General features: G+C 44.3%; 1 protein-coding gene across 1 annotated transcript in view; it reads left to right on the top strand.

The window, feature by feature from the left end:
- Positions 1 to 754: 754 nt before the first annotated feature.
- Positions 755 to 18,789, top strand: part of MYBBP1A (MYB binding protein 1a) — a 53,023-nt gene continuing 34,988 nt past the window's right edge. The window contains 22 exon segments of the mRNA XM_065036487.1: positions 755 to 853; positions 856 to 1,023; positions 1,197 to 1,292; positions 2,155 to 2,238; positions 2,632 to 2,706; positions 3,121 to 3,228; positions 4,281 to 4,471; positions 4,763 to 4,930; positions 5,352 to 5,469; positions 7,827 to 8,116; positions 9,002 to 9,109; positions 9,702 to 9,827; positions 10,175 to 10,378; positions 10,915 to 11,023; positions 11,430 to 11,517; positions 12,499 to 12,650; positions 13,338 to 13,427; positions 14,066 to 14,206; positions 14,922 to 15,086; positions 16,112 to 16,269; positions 17,008 to 17,142; positions 18,379 to 18,487. Of these exon segments, the coding sequence (XP_064892559.1) occupies positions 770 to 853; positions 856 to 1,023; positions 1,197 to 1,292; positions 2,155 to 2,238; positions 2,632 to 2,706; positions 3,121 to 3,228; positions 4,281 to 4,471; positions 4,763 to 4,930; positions 5,352 to 5,469; positions 7,827 to 8,116; positions 9,002 to 9,109; positions 9,702 to 9,827; positions 10,175 to 10,378; positions 10,915 to 11,023; positions 11,430 to 11,517; positions 12,499 to 12,650; positions 13,338 to 13,427; positions 14,066 to 14,206; positions 14,922 to 15,086; positions 16,112 to 16,269; positions 17,008 to 17,142; positions 18,379 to 18,487 (2,967 nt within the window). The 5' untranslated portion in view covers positions 755 to 769.

The following is an 18,789-nucleotide window of genomic DNA, read 5'->3' as shown; positions in this document are numbered from 1 at the left end:
CCGCCTGCGCCGCCTTGGCGGGGGCTCCCGGGGCAGCGCCCGGTACACGCCTCGGTGGGTCAGGGCTGGACGTTTATTGGTGACGCGAGGCCAGGCCTTTGGCTCTCTAACCGCCCCTCATGTGTTCCCAAATCGCCTTGCTGCCGGTGCTGATGGGATCGAACATAGAGATGGTTCGTGCTCCGGGCGTTGCACTTGTTCTCTGCGCTCCCGTGGCTGGCACGGGAGCCTGCAAGGCAGGCAGCAAACGGGCACGATGTTTGCCTGGCAGGTGCAGAACAACGCTAGATTTTATTGTGAAGATAATGGGCTGCACCCCAAAGTGTCCTGCTGTGGTCAAAAGCCTATTGTTTACATGAACGGGTTTGTTTTCTTTTCCTAGGCTGTCATTTAAGGTTTTATAATAAAGCCACAAAACATACAGATTCTCACACCACCATCAATTGTGCCAACACGTCCAGTGTCCTGTGCCTCTGCACGGCCGGATCGCTCCGCAGGGCTCCGACCCTCTTCCCGCACGGAGCCCCGCTTCCCCGCAGTGAGAGGCTTCCAACCGCCCCCCGAAGCTGCTACCTGGGAAACGGGGGAGAAAAGGACGCCCTTGGGGCAGGGGAGGGACGAACGAGCTCTGCAGGGGCTCGGGCTGTGAAGCGAGGGGAACGTGGCGCTGGCGGGCGGCCCCGAGGGGAGCGCGGGGCTGACGAGGGGAGCGCGGGGCTGGGGAGCAGCCGCAGCCCTGAGGGGAGCGCGGGCGCCCGGCGGGGCTGACATGCCCGTCCCCGCCCGGGCCCCGCTGCCCCGGAAGAGGCGGGGCGGGCGCAGGAACGGCGGCGGCCCCACGTGCGGCAGCGGAGCATGGCGGAGCCGGAGGGTGAGGGCGGCCCCGTGGTGCTCGATCCCCGCGGGGTGCTGCGGCAAGGCCGCGCTTTCCTCGACTTGTTCTGGGACATCGCCAAGCCGGAGCAGGAGGTGCGGCTGGCGGCCACCGAGAACCTCCTGCGGCATCTGCGGGAGGGCAGGAAGGTGAGGCGGGGGCCGCGGCTGCGCCAGGCCGGCCGGAGGGGCGGTGGGTGCGGGCAGGCGGCGGGCGGGCACGGCCCTTCCTTTTCTCCGCTTGCGCTTGGAACCGGGGCGCCCGGCAGGCCCGCGGGGTTCAGGGCAGAGAGGTCACCGCCGGAGCTGGGTCTGTCTTGCAGGACGATGAGCTGAAGTACACCCTGAAGCGGCTGGTGGAAGGACTGGGAGCCACCCGCGAGGCCGCCCGCCCAGGCTTCAGCTTGGCCCTGGCGCAGGTCAGTGTTTCCCTCTGCGGCCCCTTGCCAGCCGCAGTCAGGCCCTGGGGTCCTGCTTTGCTGGGCGTGAGGCGGCTGGAGGGCTCCCGTCTGGCGGTTCTGCGTGGGGGGGGCAGAAAAGGTCTTGCAGCAAGCACACATAGGGAGACCGTGCAGTTCTAAATAGTACCAGTCAGTTTTAGAAGCACTTATCAACGTATAAGCTATACCAGTATCATATTCATGCTACAGAATTGTCCTGCTTCAAGAACCAACTTTAATTTGCAAAATTTGACCAGGTTTTCATATATGCTGCGTTTGGAACTATTGTGACTTAACTATTGTAACTTAAAATTGGCTTTCTCTTGGTGTTGGGCTGGTTTTGTGGGGATCTAAAAAGACAACCCTTTAACACATGCTTCAAAGTTTTTAATTTGTTTGTGACATAGCAAAGAGCCTCAGCAGTTGGGATTACCAGTGGAATCTGACCTCCTCTCACTGAAGAAGTTGATAAACATAGCAGAGCCCATGCATGGTCTTCCCACTTAGATCAGGGCCTTGGCCATGCTGAAAAGTTTTGTTGTTTCTGTTACAGGGTCATGCAGTTGCAACAAAATGTTCTCATTGTTAATCCTACTAGGTCATGTGCAGGGGAAAAAAAATAAGCGGTACCAAAAAGGAGTATCAGTGGGTATATTGACGTCTACACTAGTTCTTATTCTAGACACATTTTTTTACTGATCTAGTTGTCTCTATTCTGGCCTAATAAAGCAGCACATCTGCTGCTATGCTGAACAGCTGTTAAGGTCTTTTTTGTCTGCACCTGATAAAACTTCATAAAAGGGAAGACCTGCAGACTGAGCTGTTCCATCCATCTCCTCAGGTTTTGCAGGCTTTTGAGGAAATTCCAATGTGCAGTGTCCTGGAACAGATAAAAGAAAAACACAATCTGGAAAAAGTGAAGAAGGTGAGTCAGCTCATAGCAGTGTTGGCCAACAGCTAGTTTAAATTACCTGTTCTGTATTCTTTGAAGGCTTGGTAGCTGGGTACTGTAGTTTGGGGGTTCTTGCTAAAGCAAATTATTATAATGAAATAGCACAAATATTTGTGAAAACTAGAAGCTGATGACATTGTCATCTGGTGGTGTTTTAGCTGAGATTTATCTGTGTGGCAGAAAGACGATCTAGGACTGTTGCTCTTAAAAATTGTGCAGGGGGGAGCTTTTCAGTACATTCGTATGTCAGGATGTTCAAGACTAGATCTTCCAGCAATCTTGTTCCACTGGTCAGAGCTGTAGCCAAACATGAAATCTAACCACTCAGTGAGGAGGATTTTTAACCCCTTTTTCTTTCCTTTTCAGAAACTTGTGAGAAATGCTGCTTTTGGAAATTTTTTTGGAGTTATGGCTCTGTTTCAGTCTGGCCGGCTTGTTAAGGTAACATTGCCGTTGTTGTTTGTCAGCACTCATTCTAGGGCTGTCTGAAATGAAGAGAGGATCTAGAGAGAAAAGCTGGATTGTTGGCTAGTGGATGAGATGGGACTTGAAGGATCAAATTTGGTTCATTTCTTTTACATTTTACATTTGTGCCTTTTAAGTGTCTGTTCCTGACTAGAACTTAGGAACTGTGTCAGTACAGGAGGTTCCTACCTCTCATGGAAGGAAAGGATCTATTGTCATTTACAGCCAGCAGACACCATTTTGGGAAAAGCTGAGTGGCCTATCAGGGAGCAATTGTGTAGGTTTCTTATTACAAGGAGGCATAAGGGTCTCAGGAGCGGGTTATTCCCTGAGCCTTCAGCTTGATCTTTGATATATGTCATCTGATTTTGGCTTATGTTTCCTTTCTAGGACCAGAAAGCTCTGCTGGAGAGCATCCAGCTTCTCCAGCAGCTGGCACATCACCAAGCACACCTCAGAGATCTCCCTCGCAAAACTCTTATTGACATCATGTCTGAGGTACAGCCACAGCGTGTGGTGGGTGGGAGGAGGACTTTGCTTTGGGGACTGCTTTTTCATTAGTTTGTTCACAGTTGAAAGTTAAAGGGGGCGTGTGGAAGAGTGAATTTAAACCATGGGAGCTGTTTTCTCTAGTGTCTGTGGGCAGATGCTTTTATTCTGGGAAGGATGCTCAGGTTTAGCTTAGTCTGATTTCATCATGGACAAACCCATAGTCTGTTTTTTCCCAGTTGACTTGCTTGGGTGCTGCATTAGGCCCTCTGCTGCTTTGGAGTGTACTGAAAACTCTGGACAGCAAACCTTTTTTATGCACCAAGCCTGGGCCTAAGGTTGAATTTTGGGCTGTTGGGAGTGAAAGAAGGTAGGGACGTGGAGTAAAGGAACTCTTGAATATGTAGTGGAAGAAGAGAGTTTGTTTATTTCCTTGTTTTATGTGGATATTTTTTGTGGATGTGAAGACTAACAGCATCAAATCAAAATTAAATAATATTTTGTATGGAAGTGTTCCATGTCATTTAGTCTTGATGTTAGGTTTAAATGTATTCTGAATCCAATCTTTAAAAAATACAAATTAAAACAGTTATTGTGCTTTTCTTGTTCACGAAACCATTGGATCCAGTTTTCTCTAAAACCATTGAACACATTTGTTTGCCAGAAAATTCTGTGGAAACAAGTAGCTTATTTTTGAAAAATATAATTAAAAGCTAATACAAGAGTGTTTCCTCCTCCCTGGGCTGAACGGCTGCACATACAGGAGCAGTCGGACAGCAAGAGAACAATTGCAGCTGGAGTCAGTTGACCAGAATTGCTGTCTGATGACAATATATTGTCCTGCTCCACATGGTTAAGCACCTGGGGACTGTGTGGCAGTGCTAGACACATCCATTATTCATTTTTGATTGTGTCACCATAAAGATGATTTCTGAAGTTTCCAGAACACTGCAAGCATTTAGTAAAATGCCCTACAATGCAGATACTTAATACACTACACAGCAAGATAGTAAAATGCCATCTGATGTCTCTCATATGTTCTCACCTTTGTTCCTGTCTAGGTTCCTGAAACTGTGTTTGAGGAGGTCCTGTTTGGCATCTTGCGAAGTGACCTCGCTTCAGCCTTAACATCCCCAGAGAACCTGCACCTTTTGCTTGTGGGCATACAGAAATTCCCTAGTGTTCTGAAACCTAAAAATCTGAAGAAGCTGTTTGGCTCTTCTACTGTTGTAAATGAGAAAAATATTCCCAGGTAAGTTCTTGAATAAGGAGCATTAAGTGCAACATTCTCGGTTCTCTTGGCTAGCAGTGAGAGAAATGCGGCTTACATTCCGATACCTGCCCATATTTGCTACTGCAGGTACTTCTAAGGGTTAGGTGCTAAGTGTCATGCAGATTCCTAAATTATAACTCTGTCATTTCTCCCAGGAGGCACAGCCTGCTGTGCTCAGGAAATGTTCTATGTCCTTCAGCAGGATGAATTTGGCCTTCAGCAATCCCCTTCCAGCCCAGATCTCTTGCATTGTTTTCTCTTTTCTTCTAGGCTTGTAGAGCTTCTGCGAAGTGCTGCCAAGTCTGAAAAGAAGGACAAGAAATTGCCCAGTGTAGTGTTTGATTTGCTGCAAGTTTCGCTGAAGGAAGGTGCCTTTGAACTGTTCTGGGAAGAAGGTGTGGAGAACGGGCTATTGAAGGAGAAATCGGGACCAGTGAGGTTTGTTTTAACATACATTGTTGTTTTCCATATCATCCTTCTATTTTGTGGCCCAAATTTTTCTGATGCCTGGTGGTAGGATGGAGTGTGTGGTTTCTCAAGAACAATGTGAGAACACTTGCTTTTGATTATTTAGGTATTCATAGGAAACTTTATAGGGAGCCTAAATCCAGGAGTTAGTAAGATTTCTCTTAGAATTGTGACGTATAACAAATTTGAGGTTAAATTGAACCAAGACAGCACGTAAAGGTAATGCACCTCACTGGCCATTAAAGTATCTTAAATCTGTAGTTTGCTGCTACAAGACTTGTCAGAGGAGCTGTACTGTCCCTTTCAAAGTGGCTGAGTAGGAGAGTCATTTCACTGTGCGTGGCTTTATTGCTGGGCCTCTGCCTGAGGGAATCTTCTTGTTTCCACTCAGCTACATGTGCTACCGGCTGCTGGGCAGTGCTCTCCCCTTCTTGTCCCTGGATCAGCTACAGATGGTTCTCAAAGGGAAGGTGATGCAGCACTATGGAGAACACGTGGTCACTTCTCAGGTAGGTCTTCTGAAAGCACTCGTGCTCAGGGCTAAAGACCCTGTCCTGTGCAGGAGCCTTCTCCATCCCCCTTTCTAGTTTCACATTGTCTTGTACAACAGAAAAGTTATGTAATTTTAGACCTTGGACTCTTACTTAAAACAAGGTTATTTTATGACCACCGGTTGCAGTGGGCTGAGTATAGACTGTGTTTAATCATCATTGCCTACTTGTGTAATTTTGTTCAGACTTACTTTAAAGATTTTGAAATTGTTCAGCCACCTACTTTCATTGATGTTGCTGAGAAAGCTGTAACAATGGGGAAAGCAGAGGAAGGACAGCCCTCAGCGTGTTGACAATGTCATATGTCATCCTTTAACAGTCCTTTTGATTTTGTGTGTCCAGAAGCTCCTTTTTGTCTGTCGTTGTGCTGGGTGTTGCATGAACATGAAGGCAAACACAAAAAAGGACAAGTCAATGCTTTTGTTTATATTATTGCTTGTTTCAATAAGCACATCTGAGGTTTAAGCACAAATTTTATTTGGAAATTGGATTTTGAAACTCTTCTTTCTCCTTGCCTCCTGGGAAGCCAAGAAACACCACAGCTGTGCAGTAAAGGGAGGAAGAAAAAGGGGAATACTGATAAAAACAGGTTTTGGCTTGGCTTTTTGTGGTAACATAATCCTGAGCCTTCGCATGTGGGTCCAAAAATCATTGCCCTCTCTTGGGAGAAATAAGTCTTTTCAGTCTGTCTGTTCTGGGATCAAAGCAGCAATAGATGTGCAGGTTTACTCTGAAAATAGTGCTTACCATGGTGCCTCCCTGTATTTTGCAACTTTCTCCAGGGTTTATCCACTAACTCAGTTGTTTTCCTGTTTCTTGCTTTTTATGCTTGTTGTACAGTGAATTACGTTATATTTTTCCATGTGGATCAAAAAAACTGTTAATTATTGTCTGAAATGTACAAATCCACTGAAGACAATGATTGACTAAATGGAAAGAGAAACCCCTAATATTGTTGATGATGAAATAGGAAAGGTCTTAGTTTGAATTTGTTGTTGTTGTTTCTGTGGTTTTGTTTTGTTCATGACAGGAGTTGTTTGTTTTGGAAAGCAAATATTGTTATTTTATACTTTCTTAGGGGATTCTGGTGGTTGTTGGAGATAAAACTAGACAAAGCTTGACTCTGATATTTACTGACAGCTATCTTCCTGAATCCACATATTTGTTCAACAGGAGAGCAGATGTACTTGATTTGCTTTTGTTGAGAGGTGATTGATGAAGCACCTGTTGTGAGTTATTAGCCTGTTCACAGCTGTCTCTCCTGGAATTTTTCTCCCAGTTTTCATACTGATATACAACTATTGAGTTCTCCAACAGTGGAAGCAGGAGCTTACTAAGATGTATTTTGTGTGAGAATTCCTACAGTGGTATCTATAATTGAATTGACTTGTAGTTAATTAGGAATTTATAGCCCCTTTTTTTAAAAGAACAGTGTTGCTTAGACTTTCATGACTGTTTCTGCTCCTGCCAGGTCACTGTATTGATTGTGACACTATACCAAACAAGTTATTTTATTAATTTACAAAAGTTACACTGTGTTTTTGGAATGAAGCCACAGCTTGTTGGTTTTTTTGTTTGTTTGTTGTTTTTTTTTTCTTTTTCCACAACAAATGAGTGGAATTGAACACTGTGGGCTATGAAACAACATAAAGAGATGTGATGTTTGATGAGGCAGGACGTGTCCTGGTGGTCTGCATGCTGCTGAACAGCTGTATGCCTAGTGGATCAGTGGCAGAACTGAGGACAGGACTTAGCACAAAACAGCAACACCCCAGGATGTGGCTTTTAGGTTAAATGTGTCAATTCGCCCTCCTTTCAGAGTATCTCAACGCTTCTGAGACACCAGAGAGAGGAGATGGAATATGTTCTCCCCGCTGTAGGTCAGCAGCTTCCAGGGCTGCTAGATGAAACTGGAATTGATGTGTGGGAGTTTCCAAATTGAGGGAAAGTCAAAGGCAGGTGATGTGAGAAACACCTTGGACATTCACCCAACAGGAAAGCTGATCAGCCTAGGGGCTTAGCTACACTGGCCAGTGTGTGGTCCAGCCTCCTGAAGCCCAACTGCTTGGGAAGGTGCAAATTAAAGGGTTGAAGTTGGTATATAACATAATTCTGTGGTTGCTTGCAGTGGTTGCTCCTACATGAGGAAGACCATGATGTGAAATTGGTGATATGCTGTATGCCTTATGCCAAATGTTCAGGCATATGACTTTAATTTACATACTGCAGTCAAATCCGTAAAGTGATTTGTTCTTACAAAGACACTCAGACTCAGTGTGAGGTTCCTAACCTGCTTGTTTGACTGTATTTTTCAGCTTCCAGACCGATTTAAGTTTGCTCCAGAGATGGAAGGATATATAGATGAATTTCTCAGCAGCTGTGATGACCCAGAGAGGCAGCTGGCAGTGCTGATTGGCTTCTCTACTCTCACCAATCAAGGCTACCCAGTGTTGTCCAGCTCTACCAGGGTAGTCAAACACCTGCAGCCAGTGGCATTACAAAAATACGTTGACTGGCTCAAAGACATGTTCCTCAGGCCAGACTTGGACTGTTGTTTGGATTTCTCAAGTAACCGGCAGAAACAGAACCAGGAAAAAGTAAACAAGTGAGTGTATAGGTGATGCACGTTCCTCTTCTCTTTCTGTTTTGTGAAGATGGGTTTGGACAGACAGTTTGCTGGCTCCCTTGCCATGAGTTGACAGTTGTTGCCTGTTCTGTTTCCTCTGTCCCAGAAGGTTTAGCCCCAGCATCTGACTCTTTTGCTGGGACAAAATTAAATTCTGCAAATAGGAGCAAACACAGTGAGAACCAGCCAGCCTGACCAAAGCAGACTGGATCACCAAAGAAGCCTTTTCTCTTGTTTTTCTAGCCATGACATCTGCTTTGGCAAAAATGTCCAGTGGCTTCCTTTTCCACTATAGACTCTTGGGTCTTTGTAGGATTTGTGCATCTCTTTTATCTGGCTGTTAAACTGACTTAAGTGCTATTGTTTCCTTGGTCCACAGCAGAGCACCTGCTTCCATGTCTCAAGAGTAACCTGTAAATACTTATATCCTTGATAAGCATTTGTAGCAATTTTCAGCTAGGAAAAAGTGCCAAGAAATACCCACATTTTGATGCTGTGGGTACTGGGTTACTTGCAGGGGCTTCCTGCAAGGAAGGTGTAAGCTGTTAAAACAGTGTGCCTATGTGTTACTTGTCAGTACAGTGAGGTTATAGGTTTTCTACTGCAATTCTTCAAGTGCTTTTTGCTAAACTGCAGTGTCTCAGTGGGGTAAACAGACTGTCTTTTGCGTAGTAAGAAGCAAACTTGGGAAGATTATATGTTTTCTTACGTACCTGTTGCATTCTTACTACATAACTTTGCCGTCTTTAGTGTAAAGCCTCTTAAATAGCTGAGTGTTATCTCTTGCTGCAGTGGATTTTGTAGTTTGTGTTTGTTTTGAGACAGTGTTCAAACTAATAATTGTGTCCACTTCCTTATTGAAAGAGCACAATATAAGATTGCTCGGTTAAGAAAATGGATCATCCACCGACTTGCTAATATCATTGAAAGTCCAGTGAAAAAAGAAGAGAGCCTTGTGATGGACGTTTCCAGGTGAGAATGATTTAAAGACTTAATGCCACAGGTGCTTGGAATAATAGTGTTTAGCTCTACAGCAGCATTCCATGTAAGCTGTCCCCATAACATTAGGCAAATTCAATAGTTGGAAATGTTCCATAATGTAAGTTGTTTAGGAGACTAAGTTCTGTTTTCAGAATACCTTCTGCAAACTGGGACAAAAAATAGTTCAGGCACTTAAAATCACCTTAGTCCATGCTTTCCGTAAATTTTAGGTTCCTGGTTACCTGAACTGCTTGAAGATATTACTTCTAATCTTTGCATCAGATATTAATAGGTATTTATCGGTCATTTAAAAAGTCTTGGAGAATATGACCCAAATCTGACCATCTGGGTATTGTATTGTGTGGCCTCAAGTGTGAAGTCCTGAGCATCCTTCTCCCTTCTTTACCCTGTGTTCCTTCAGGAAAGGGTCATATTGTAAATAGTTATGTTTTTCAGTGTTTAGACATTCTTGTATAAAAATGTGGTGAATATGCGGTGCTATTTGTTTTGCACACATGGGCTGGTTTTGCTGTGTTATGACCAAGCTGGCTCTTAATTTTGTCCTTGTTTCTGTCCGTTCTAGGTTTTGCTTCTTCCATGCTTTCTTTGAGGCTAAGAAGAAGACTTCCCAAATATGTGAGGCGAATGTTCTTCCATCAGAGCCTCTAGATGAACAGGCGCATTCAGTGACAGAAAACTACTTCTTTGCGTAAGGATTTTCTTGTGTGCTTTAGGCTTGGAAATGTCTCTTTTTTTTTCCTGAGGATGAGATTATAAGGTTTGGGATAGTGAGCTGCTATGGGAGCATTTCTTTGACTCCAGGACCAGAGAATGGCTTTTTTTTAAGGAGAAACTAGATGGATTTCCCAAAGATCCTAAAGTTTTGTCCAATAAAACCAAAATTTTGCATGGCAAACCTACTGAGTATGTGTGTGATGATCAGGTAGGTGTAGAGTTGAGCTTAGGCTACTTTTTCTTGTAATGTTTCTATTGCCACCATTGCAAGCTAGAAGGGGAAGAACCCAAGAGTAACATACTGGTTGTTTCTCTTTGCAGGTTACTTCAGACTTTGAACACCTTGACGGTTTTGGGGGATACACCAAAGGCGGCAGCCTTGAGGGAGAAGCACATCCATGGTGTGACTGCAGATGGGAAGCTGTGGATCTTTCTGCTGGTTGAGTATGCCAACAAGCTGCTCTCCAGTGAGCACGTCAGAGCTGTGAAGCCTTTTACTAAAGGACAGAGAGATGCCTGGGACAGGTGAGATTGGGCCAATAAAAGAGAAATTCTATCCTCCTACTATTCTGGGTGCTGTAGCAGAGCCATTTCACAGCAGTGGCAGACTTGTTTCTTCCCTTTGAGTATTCTGCATCTGGGTTTTGGGATGCCTCTCTGTTTATTATAACCCTGTTCCTTTCTTCCCGTTCCTTCTCTGTGTTAACTATGTCTAGATGGCCATGTGCTTTTCTATTTTTGCCCAAACATGATTGTAACTCTGCTAATCTTTCCTCCTAATAATGCCTGTACTGAATTTTCAGTGATTTTTTTGGTGTTCTTTTCTGAGGTTGGTTTCCCATAAAGGTAAAGGGTGTAGTATTAAGAATCTAGCCTGTGCCCAAGTGTGGAGGTTTTTGTAAGCCACACAAAGTGAGATGCCGTTATTGGGTTAAGTTTGTATACTATATGTACGTCCAAGTTCAACAAACTAAATGTTAAATACAGAAAATAATACTATAGATTTGGTCATGATTTGTTGTTGTAATTGTGAAAGACTTTAAAAGGGTTTCTTTCTTCAGAACACTTCAGTCTGTGAAGAATCTGCAGAAGAAGGAAAATAAATCAGACAGTGCCAAAGTTGTTGCTTTCCAGCAACTTCTGCTTTTAATGGCCATTCACCTTTTCAAGGTAAGACCTCTGAAGCATATTTGAGCGGTGTAAAATGGGCTGATAACTGGGCTTTCTGAACACTGAGCTGCAGAGTTTCTTTGTGTTCAGAGATTCAATCTTTCACAGCCCCTGGCTTCTGAAAATGGGCAACTGGCAGGTAATAAACTGTGATTCTTACACTGACTGTAGACATGAACTTACAGGGACAAAGCTTGGCCTGAGCTTTGGTTTTGCCCTTGATTTTCTTCTGAGTGAAGCAATTTTTACTTAGTTTCATATTTTCTTCTGCAAAGGACTTGTAGTAGCTGATTTTAATATCTGTACCTATTTAGAGAGGTCCTTAGATTCAAGGTATATTCCTTCTATTGCTGTTGGTACTGTGGTATTCAGAGAGATTGTTTACTGTCTGCTTGTGATCAAACAGAATCCATCTGAAACAATGGATGTTCTGAGTGATCTTCTGAACTGCACAGAGAGAGCATTCAGCAAAGAACCTAAGAAGAAAAAGACTGGTGAGTCCTTCCAACAGGAAGAAATGGAGTGGGATTGTTCATGATCCATCAAAAGACAGAGGAATGGCAGTTCTGTGTTAGTGAAGCACTGTGTGCCCCTGAAAGGACAGGTGGGCCGCAGAGCTGGCCATGGTGCAGATGAGCAGTGTCCAAGGGTGTTTATGCTGAGCCCCTTGATCTCTACTGGCCAAGGGCTTCCTGAAATGGTGGTATCTGTCTGCCAAGGCAAAGCTGTGGGCTCTTCTAGGAGCTGGGAGGCCTGAAACTTGCTGCTTTCAGAGTTCTTGTTCTGGGCAAACTAAATGTGTCCCTTGTGTAGATACAGCCTGTTTGCTGATTTAGGCTAGTCCTTGTTTAAGGCCTGCAGAACTCGGTTGTAACTTGACCAGGAAAGAACCTGGCTTGGTCTTTTGACTTCCTCTCTAACTATGGTCTTGTTGTTCTCCTTAAATATGTGTAAATCTGAGGGTACTGTGAAAATAAAAGCTGTAATTCTGTGGTAGCTTGGTTGTATGTAGATCAGGATTCCAAAACTTCTGGACTAATGGACCAGTTTCAAATGTCAGTTCTTTTCCTGGGTTGCTGTGACTCCTGATATAATTTGAAACAGCATAAACTGTGTACACTTCTGCTGGGTAGCTGCTCGTTGCTTTAATGTGGCCAAGTAGGTGTTGAATGATTTGCAGAACTGCTGATCTAAGTGGTGATTTAATGAATAGTAGGTTTTGTTACCTGGTACAGCTTTGTGGTGGCCTAAAGACAATTTCAGGCATGTTTCTCCCTATGGTTAGTAGCCTTCCAATACAGCTACAATCTTTAGCTTCACAGTTAATTGTTTCTGGTCTGTGTTGCTGAATGAGTACTTCTGATAGTCAGCTAGAAGAACTATCTTTTTCCTCTTGGTGAATTTTTCTGCAGTCTGTTATTGATGTGCCAGTGCAGTGGTTCTGTCCCTTCCCGTCATTGTTTGTTCCTGTGCAGGCAACGCAGAGCCAGGATGGGTTGAGGTGATGGTGGAAATCCTTCTCTCACTCCTTGCACAGCCCAGCTTACTCATACGTCGGATTTCCAAGAGCACGTTTGTACGGATATGCCCTAACCTGAACAAGAGGGGCTTGCAGCTGATCCTGGATGTAAGTGAGGCACTAGTAGGGCATTGTGCTGTTTGCCTGTCTTGTCTCTAACAGATATACAAGCATGTCTCTATTTTGGGATTGAATAAAAGCTTCCCTGATTTAGAAAATGTCTGACAATGTGTGCTACAAGGTTTTGAATGTAGCTGACAGAGAGGGTTTGTGTTTCTATATGGGAGCCTGAGATCTGCTAACTCTAGGTGGTATTCTTTGGTAGATTTATGCTGAAGAAATTCCTGGGTTATTTTATATAGCTGGTAGATTTTATGTGTGGATATAAATGGTAACAACTTCTTTTTTTCTAGAAAGGCTAAGCATAGAGTTGCTAAAAATAAGTGAGACTGGAAATCTGAATTGGTTGTACCACTGGGTAAGGTGGTGTCTTCTGAGAGAGTAATATGTGGATTGCAAAGATGAGCTGTCAGGTACTTTAAATGATGAACCTAATACTTTCTTTGTAACAAATCAAAATGTGTGATGTCACCAACCTTTTCAGTTTTCTCCACCTATTTTGTTCCTTATAGACAGAACTTAGCATATTAAGAAATGTGATACCATAATGCAGAAAGTTGAGTGTCCTTACTTAGTATTTCATTATTCAGCTGGCTTACTGTGCCAAAATTCCTGTCTGTTGTACGCAAGAAATGCTTCAAAACACTGAAAAAAACACATCTCTTTTTTTTGCAGGTTCTTGACCCATACCAAGAGCAAAATGAGGAAGGTGCTGTTGTCGTGTTGGAAGAATCAGGCAAAAAGATCAAATCTGCACAGGACATGGTAACTGATGTGCTATTGCCAGTGAGAAATACTCTTTAGACCTTCACTGCTTAAAAAGAATGTTTTTCCTGATCTGTGGTAACAGATATAATTGCATTGCTCTGGCTTGAGTAAAATGGCTGTTGCTTTACAAATGGCTTGTTGGAAGTGATGTTTTTTGGTTTCTTGGCCTTGAAGGACAAGGCTGCGGTAAGTATGGCTGCTTGAATAGGTGACTTTCTGAGAACAAATGACTGCGTCCTGAAGTTAGCACAGGCCTCTCTTTTTTGCAGCCACAGGCTGAATCATTGTGGTGCACAGCCATCTGAATTCAAGATCTCAGGTTTTAAGAACTGCAGAAATTTGAGTCACAAAGCATTATGAGCATTAGCAGAGAGTCACATGGGGATCGTTACTTCACATGTTCTTTGGAAGCTTCTTTTTGATACTTATTTGATATGACAGAGAAGTCTGTGTTATGTTCTGCTTATGGCTCTTGTGAAGACCTGGTAGATTATCTGAGGTGTTTTTACTTGAATCTGAGGGCTGGAAGTAAGGCCATGAAGTGAGAGGAGGCTTGACATTTATTTTTGAACATTTATACACCTGAATAGAGCTTGAAGAATGGTGGGATCACGACATGAACTTTTCTTCCTCAGGACGAGGAGGGAAGCGAGGACTCCTCAGATGAAGGTGACACTGAGGAAGAGAATGACAGTGAAGATGAGGAAGAGAATGAAGAAGTTGATGATGATTTTCGCAGTCAACTGATGAATGTTCTCCAAGCAGGGAATGCAGTGGTATGTTTTCACTGCCTGCCTTGATACAGATACCAGGTTTGGGGTGGTGAAAGATTTTCTATTGCCCACATCTCGTCTGAACCCATGCAGTGATAACCCTGGCAGTCAGCTTTGTACGGCATTTGAAGTAGGAGGTTAGGATCTTCAAAGCAAGCTGTGGGAATAAGTCACTTGTTCTTTTATTTATTGTTAGTGTGTCTTGAGTGCTTTTGCTTGTCCAGTCTAGCTTGAAATAGCTTATGTTCCTTCCTGTAATAAATGAGATTGATGTGAACTGGAGCACTGAGGTACTGTTACTTGGTGCCTGTATTGGCTGGCCTGTGTGGAGCGTGATCCATGTAGGCCACTTTGGAGTCTTCTTGTAGCAGCGCTGGAGTGTGGGTTAATTATTCCTATAAAGGCTACAGACATAGTAACATAATAACCTCTTTACTGAAAGAGCAAGAGGACAGAGGGATTCAGTGTCAAAACCTCAGCCTCTTCCCTTTCCCGATCCTCTGCATGTTAGTACTGTGCAGTACCTGATAGCAAATATGAGTTAGATTTCTCATTGATCTGAGCATGTTTTCCCTCCTCATATTGTTATTCTGGGTCTAGGGGAAGCTACATCCCTACTGTGATTGTGATCCCTACCGCTCTTGGCTGTGGTTCTCTCCTCACTGTCATTCTGAAGTTCATTAAATGGCCTGTTGTTTTTACATTCTGAAAACAAAAGGGAGGAGATGAGAGTGACGAAGAACTGGATGATGAGGCTATGATGGCTCTTGACAAGAACATCTCAGCCCTTTTTGCGGAGCAGCAGAAACGGATCCAGGCAAAGAAGGATGAGAAAGACAGGATGCGGAAAGAGAAGATCCTACGGAGGGATTTCAAGATTAAGGTGGGAAATAAGTATTTGGTGTGAAGTTGTAACCTACTGCATGCCATGAGCTACTTAACCCTAAACAGCTTGGACATTTGTCTATGTCATGAGCTCCTGGAGGCTGAGTCTGGATTGTTCTGGCTTTGTATAGCACCTGGCATAGCAAAGTCATGATCAGTGACTGGGGGCTTCACATGCCTACTTCAAACACAGGATTGTGCTATCAGAAAGTGAACTGTGGTTTCTATTTGCTGATTGGAAATGATTCAATTTATCAGATCCTTCCTCACACCTACCCAAAGGTAGGTGCTTGTCAGTTTTTGTAAACTAGACAAGCTTGATGTGCTTTAGAGTGGCATGCATAAAATCCCTCAGGTAATTTTGCAATGTAAGTTTTTAAATTTGCTTGTTATGCTAATAAAATCAGGAGGATTATGGTTAACACCCCCTGGTTATTTGTGGCTGTAATACTGACTTCAGGCCACCTGGTGTCAGCGTGGACTGTCCAGGATATTTGGGCATCCAGGGACAGCTCCAGCCACTCATGTATAGAAATGTCTGGAGTCAGATTAACCGAGATGAAATCAGAATGGTGTATCGAGCCATTGGCTTTACTGCATTTTCATTCTGATGCTGTGCTGTAAGAAGCTGATTTTATGCTAATGCACTGTGTAGAAGTCAAAGGGGGTTTGGAGAGGTGAGAGCTATCAGTCAGTGGTGTTAATGGACACCTGTCCCAAGTTACACTGATTGCAGGTCTGGCCAGGTGGCAGTGATTCTCATAACTGCCATTTCTAAACGGTGTCACTGCACAAAATAAGGCTGAAGTCAACAGTCTTTAATTTTCAGTTTCAAATTTTTAATTTTCAGTTTCTCATACCCTAATATGAGGGCAAATGATACAGTTCTCAGCTAAAAATAGTTTTCCTCAGCCCTTTCCAGCTGCTGTGCAGCCCACTGCAGTCTGAGGAAGCTGCTCTGGGTATATCCATCATGTTTCCCTGTCTGCATTAGTTCTCATGTCAGTAACTCTGTGTTTGCAGGTGCTAGATCTGGTTGAAGTGTTCCTGACTAAGCAGTCAGAGAACCCCTTGGTGTTTGATGTCATTGAGCCCCTTCTTCGGGTGATTGAACAGTGCATGAGCTCCGACTCTGACAAGCAGGAGGTTGACTTCCTTCAGAAAACAGCCAATATCTTCAAGTAAGTGTCCTCAGTCTTTCAGAAAATAGGCAGTGATGTTTGATAGACACCAGTGGCATTGGTGAAATCCCAGAAGCACACAAGCACACAATGCTTAGTCATAACCTCCAGGAAAGAAAACAGGATCTGGGTTTTCTAGTCTAAGGGTCTTCGAAGTGTCAATCCTGTTTGCAGGTAGAAACCTTAAGAGCAAACATTGGTATTGCAGGCATGGTGCCATGTCACTGAATATCTCCACAGGCTTCTGACCTCTGAGTCAGACTATGCAACAGCTCCCTAGGGTGACGGAGTTGCTGCTGTGGCTGCAGTGAAACTCCCAACAATTTATTATTGAGACAGGCAGAGTGCAACTTCTCTCTTCACAGACAGAAGTGAGGCATGATACAAGCTGGACACAGACATGGTGCATGGGACAGCGTGTCCTCTACACCATTCCCTGACATCCTCAGCAGTGCTGTAAAGCATTTTTAGCTCTGTGCTCTAGCCCTGGTGGAGAAGCAGTCTGCAGAAACAGGGCTTGAGGCAGCCAGTCCTGTTTGTTGGAGATCCGGAGGAAATTCAACTCTGCCTAAATATGTACTTGGGTGCAAAGAGCAGTAAGTTTCCTCACCTATCTTGCCACAGCAATGACTGGATCTTTTGCTGCCCCCAGCTAGCATCGTTTTTATGTGTTGCCTTGAGCCCAGTGCTAAGGACTCGTAGCCATCTGCTTTGGGTTTGTTTTTAATGCTTTTTCAGGAACTCCTTGTGCCGAAGTAAGCAGTACTGCAAGAGAGTGGATACCCTGCAAGAAGATTTGCATGCTTTTGTGGAAAGGCTTGTGAAAAAGGCCTGCAAGCATACTGACTCTTCAGTGGCTCTCTATTATTTCAGGTGAGCATTTAAAAGGAGCACCTCTACTCGGTGCTGTGACCATGGCTGGGCTGTAAGCAGGCATGATGTTGCATTGTGATACAGTTCAGAGAAGTGGGCGACTTGATGAAGGCTGGGTGCCAGTTTTTGTGTCTTACGTGAGGACTTGTCATCGTGGCCGTCTGAAGCATTTTCAAACATATGTCTGTTTTTTAGTGATCTTCTTCTGTGGGCTCTGTGAGACAGGAATGGCCTGGTACAGCTTTAGTGATGGGAAGTGCTTCCTTGAGGCTTGATTGGAGAGTAATGAATTATGTGTGATTCAGTGCGGGGAAGATTGTAATTTATAGTCCACCTGCAATTATCGTTCTGTAAATACAGTGGTTGACTCTCCATGATAACATAATGAGGACAAAAATGATTATTACTCCTGATTGTACCAGGATTCACTTTGCTTCTGAACACAGGTGAATTAGGATAAGCCTTATGTGTATTTCTTAGGAAACACCAGCAATCTTGATGTTTCCTGGTGTAAATGGGAGTGCCATTTACCAAATAGGCTCTCTTGTGACGTGTAGGCAGTTTCAGGAGGACTTTCATACCCTGTCTGGGATTTCTTACCTGTGTGTGCAGTAGTTACCGTGTTGCATGGTCAACCCAGTGCCATGGGGCAGTGTTGGCTCTGTAGCACACCTGGCCCGTAGCTGCCCAGGAACTGTGGTACCTCCTGGCAATGCGGGGCTGGCTGTGTGTGCCGCATGGCTCCTTGACAGCTTCCTGGCAGTGACAGTCCTGAGTGGAGCTGTGCCCACTTAATACAACATTTCACAAAAGCAGCAGGCTGTCTGTGTGCTCTCTGAGTTGATCTGCCTGAGTTCTCCAAGCTCACAACAGTCTGGGCTGAGAGAGCTGCGCTGCAGCGCTGGCTGAGCTATGCAGGCTCAGAAGTCCTGGGAGAATGCAGAAATTCTCAAGCAGTGCTAGTCAAAAGCAAGAGCCTGAGGAAACCAGGCTGATAGTAGGGATGTCTGACTGCATTGACCGATAATGAAATGATGCAGCCTCCTAAGATTTATTTGTCTTTAGGTCTAGCCAGAGTGGGTTAGACTGAGAGAAGGGGCCCTCTCAGGCTCTTTAACCCCCTCGGTACCGAATAAGCTGCCTGCATGACTTGTCCTCTGCTCTCAGGTGGCTTTGCAGTGACACTGTGACACTGTGGTGACAGCTGTGTTCTTCCCTTTTTCTTTTATTTTTTAGTGCCTCATTATACCTGCTCAAAGTATTGAAAGGAAACATGTCTGATAAGTCATCAGCTCCTACCCCTCTACTAGAGAAACAGAGCAGCACCATCCCGCAGGCTTCTCAGGTAGGACAGCAGGCTGCTCTTGAGGCAGTGTTTATTGCCAGTGAAGTTGCATTACCCTGTTTTGCTGAGTGGACCTTGCTTATTCTGTCTCAGTGTTCCTGCTGCCTGCAGATACCTGTCTACATGATTTATTTTCTGTAAAGCCATCACATGTCCCCTTTGCCCTCATCTTCCTGCCTTTGCAGTGCCTGCTTGCCCATAGCCACCAGGGGCTGCTGGTGTACAGTGGATCCAGGTTACTTGTCTAAGAAGCCTGATGTATATTTATGCTGCTCTCTTGGGCAATTTGCTATTTTTTCCAT

The sequence above is a fragment of the Columba livia genome, chromosome 20 (genome assembly GCF_036013475.1).
Source record: "Columba livia isolate bColLiv1 breed racing homer chromosome 20, bColLiv1.pat.W.v2, whole genome shotgun sequence".
NCBI classification, from domain to species: domain Eukaryota; kingdom Metazoa; phylum Chordata; class Aves; order Columbiformes; family Columbidae; genus Columba; species Columba livia.
The sequence above is the reverse complement of the archived record's forward strand: the minus strand, read 5'-3'. Positions and strand labels throughout refer to the sequence as shown.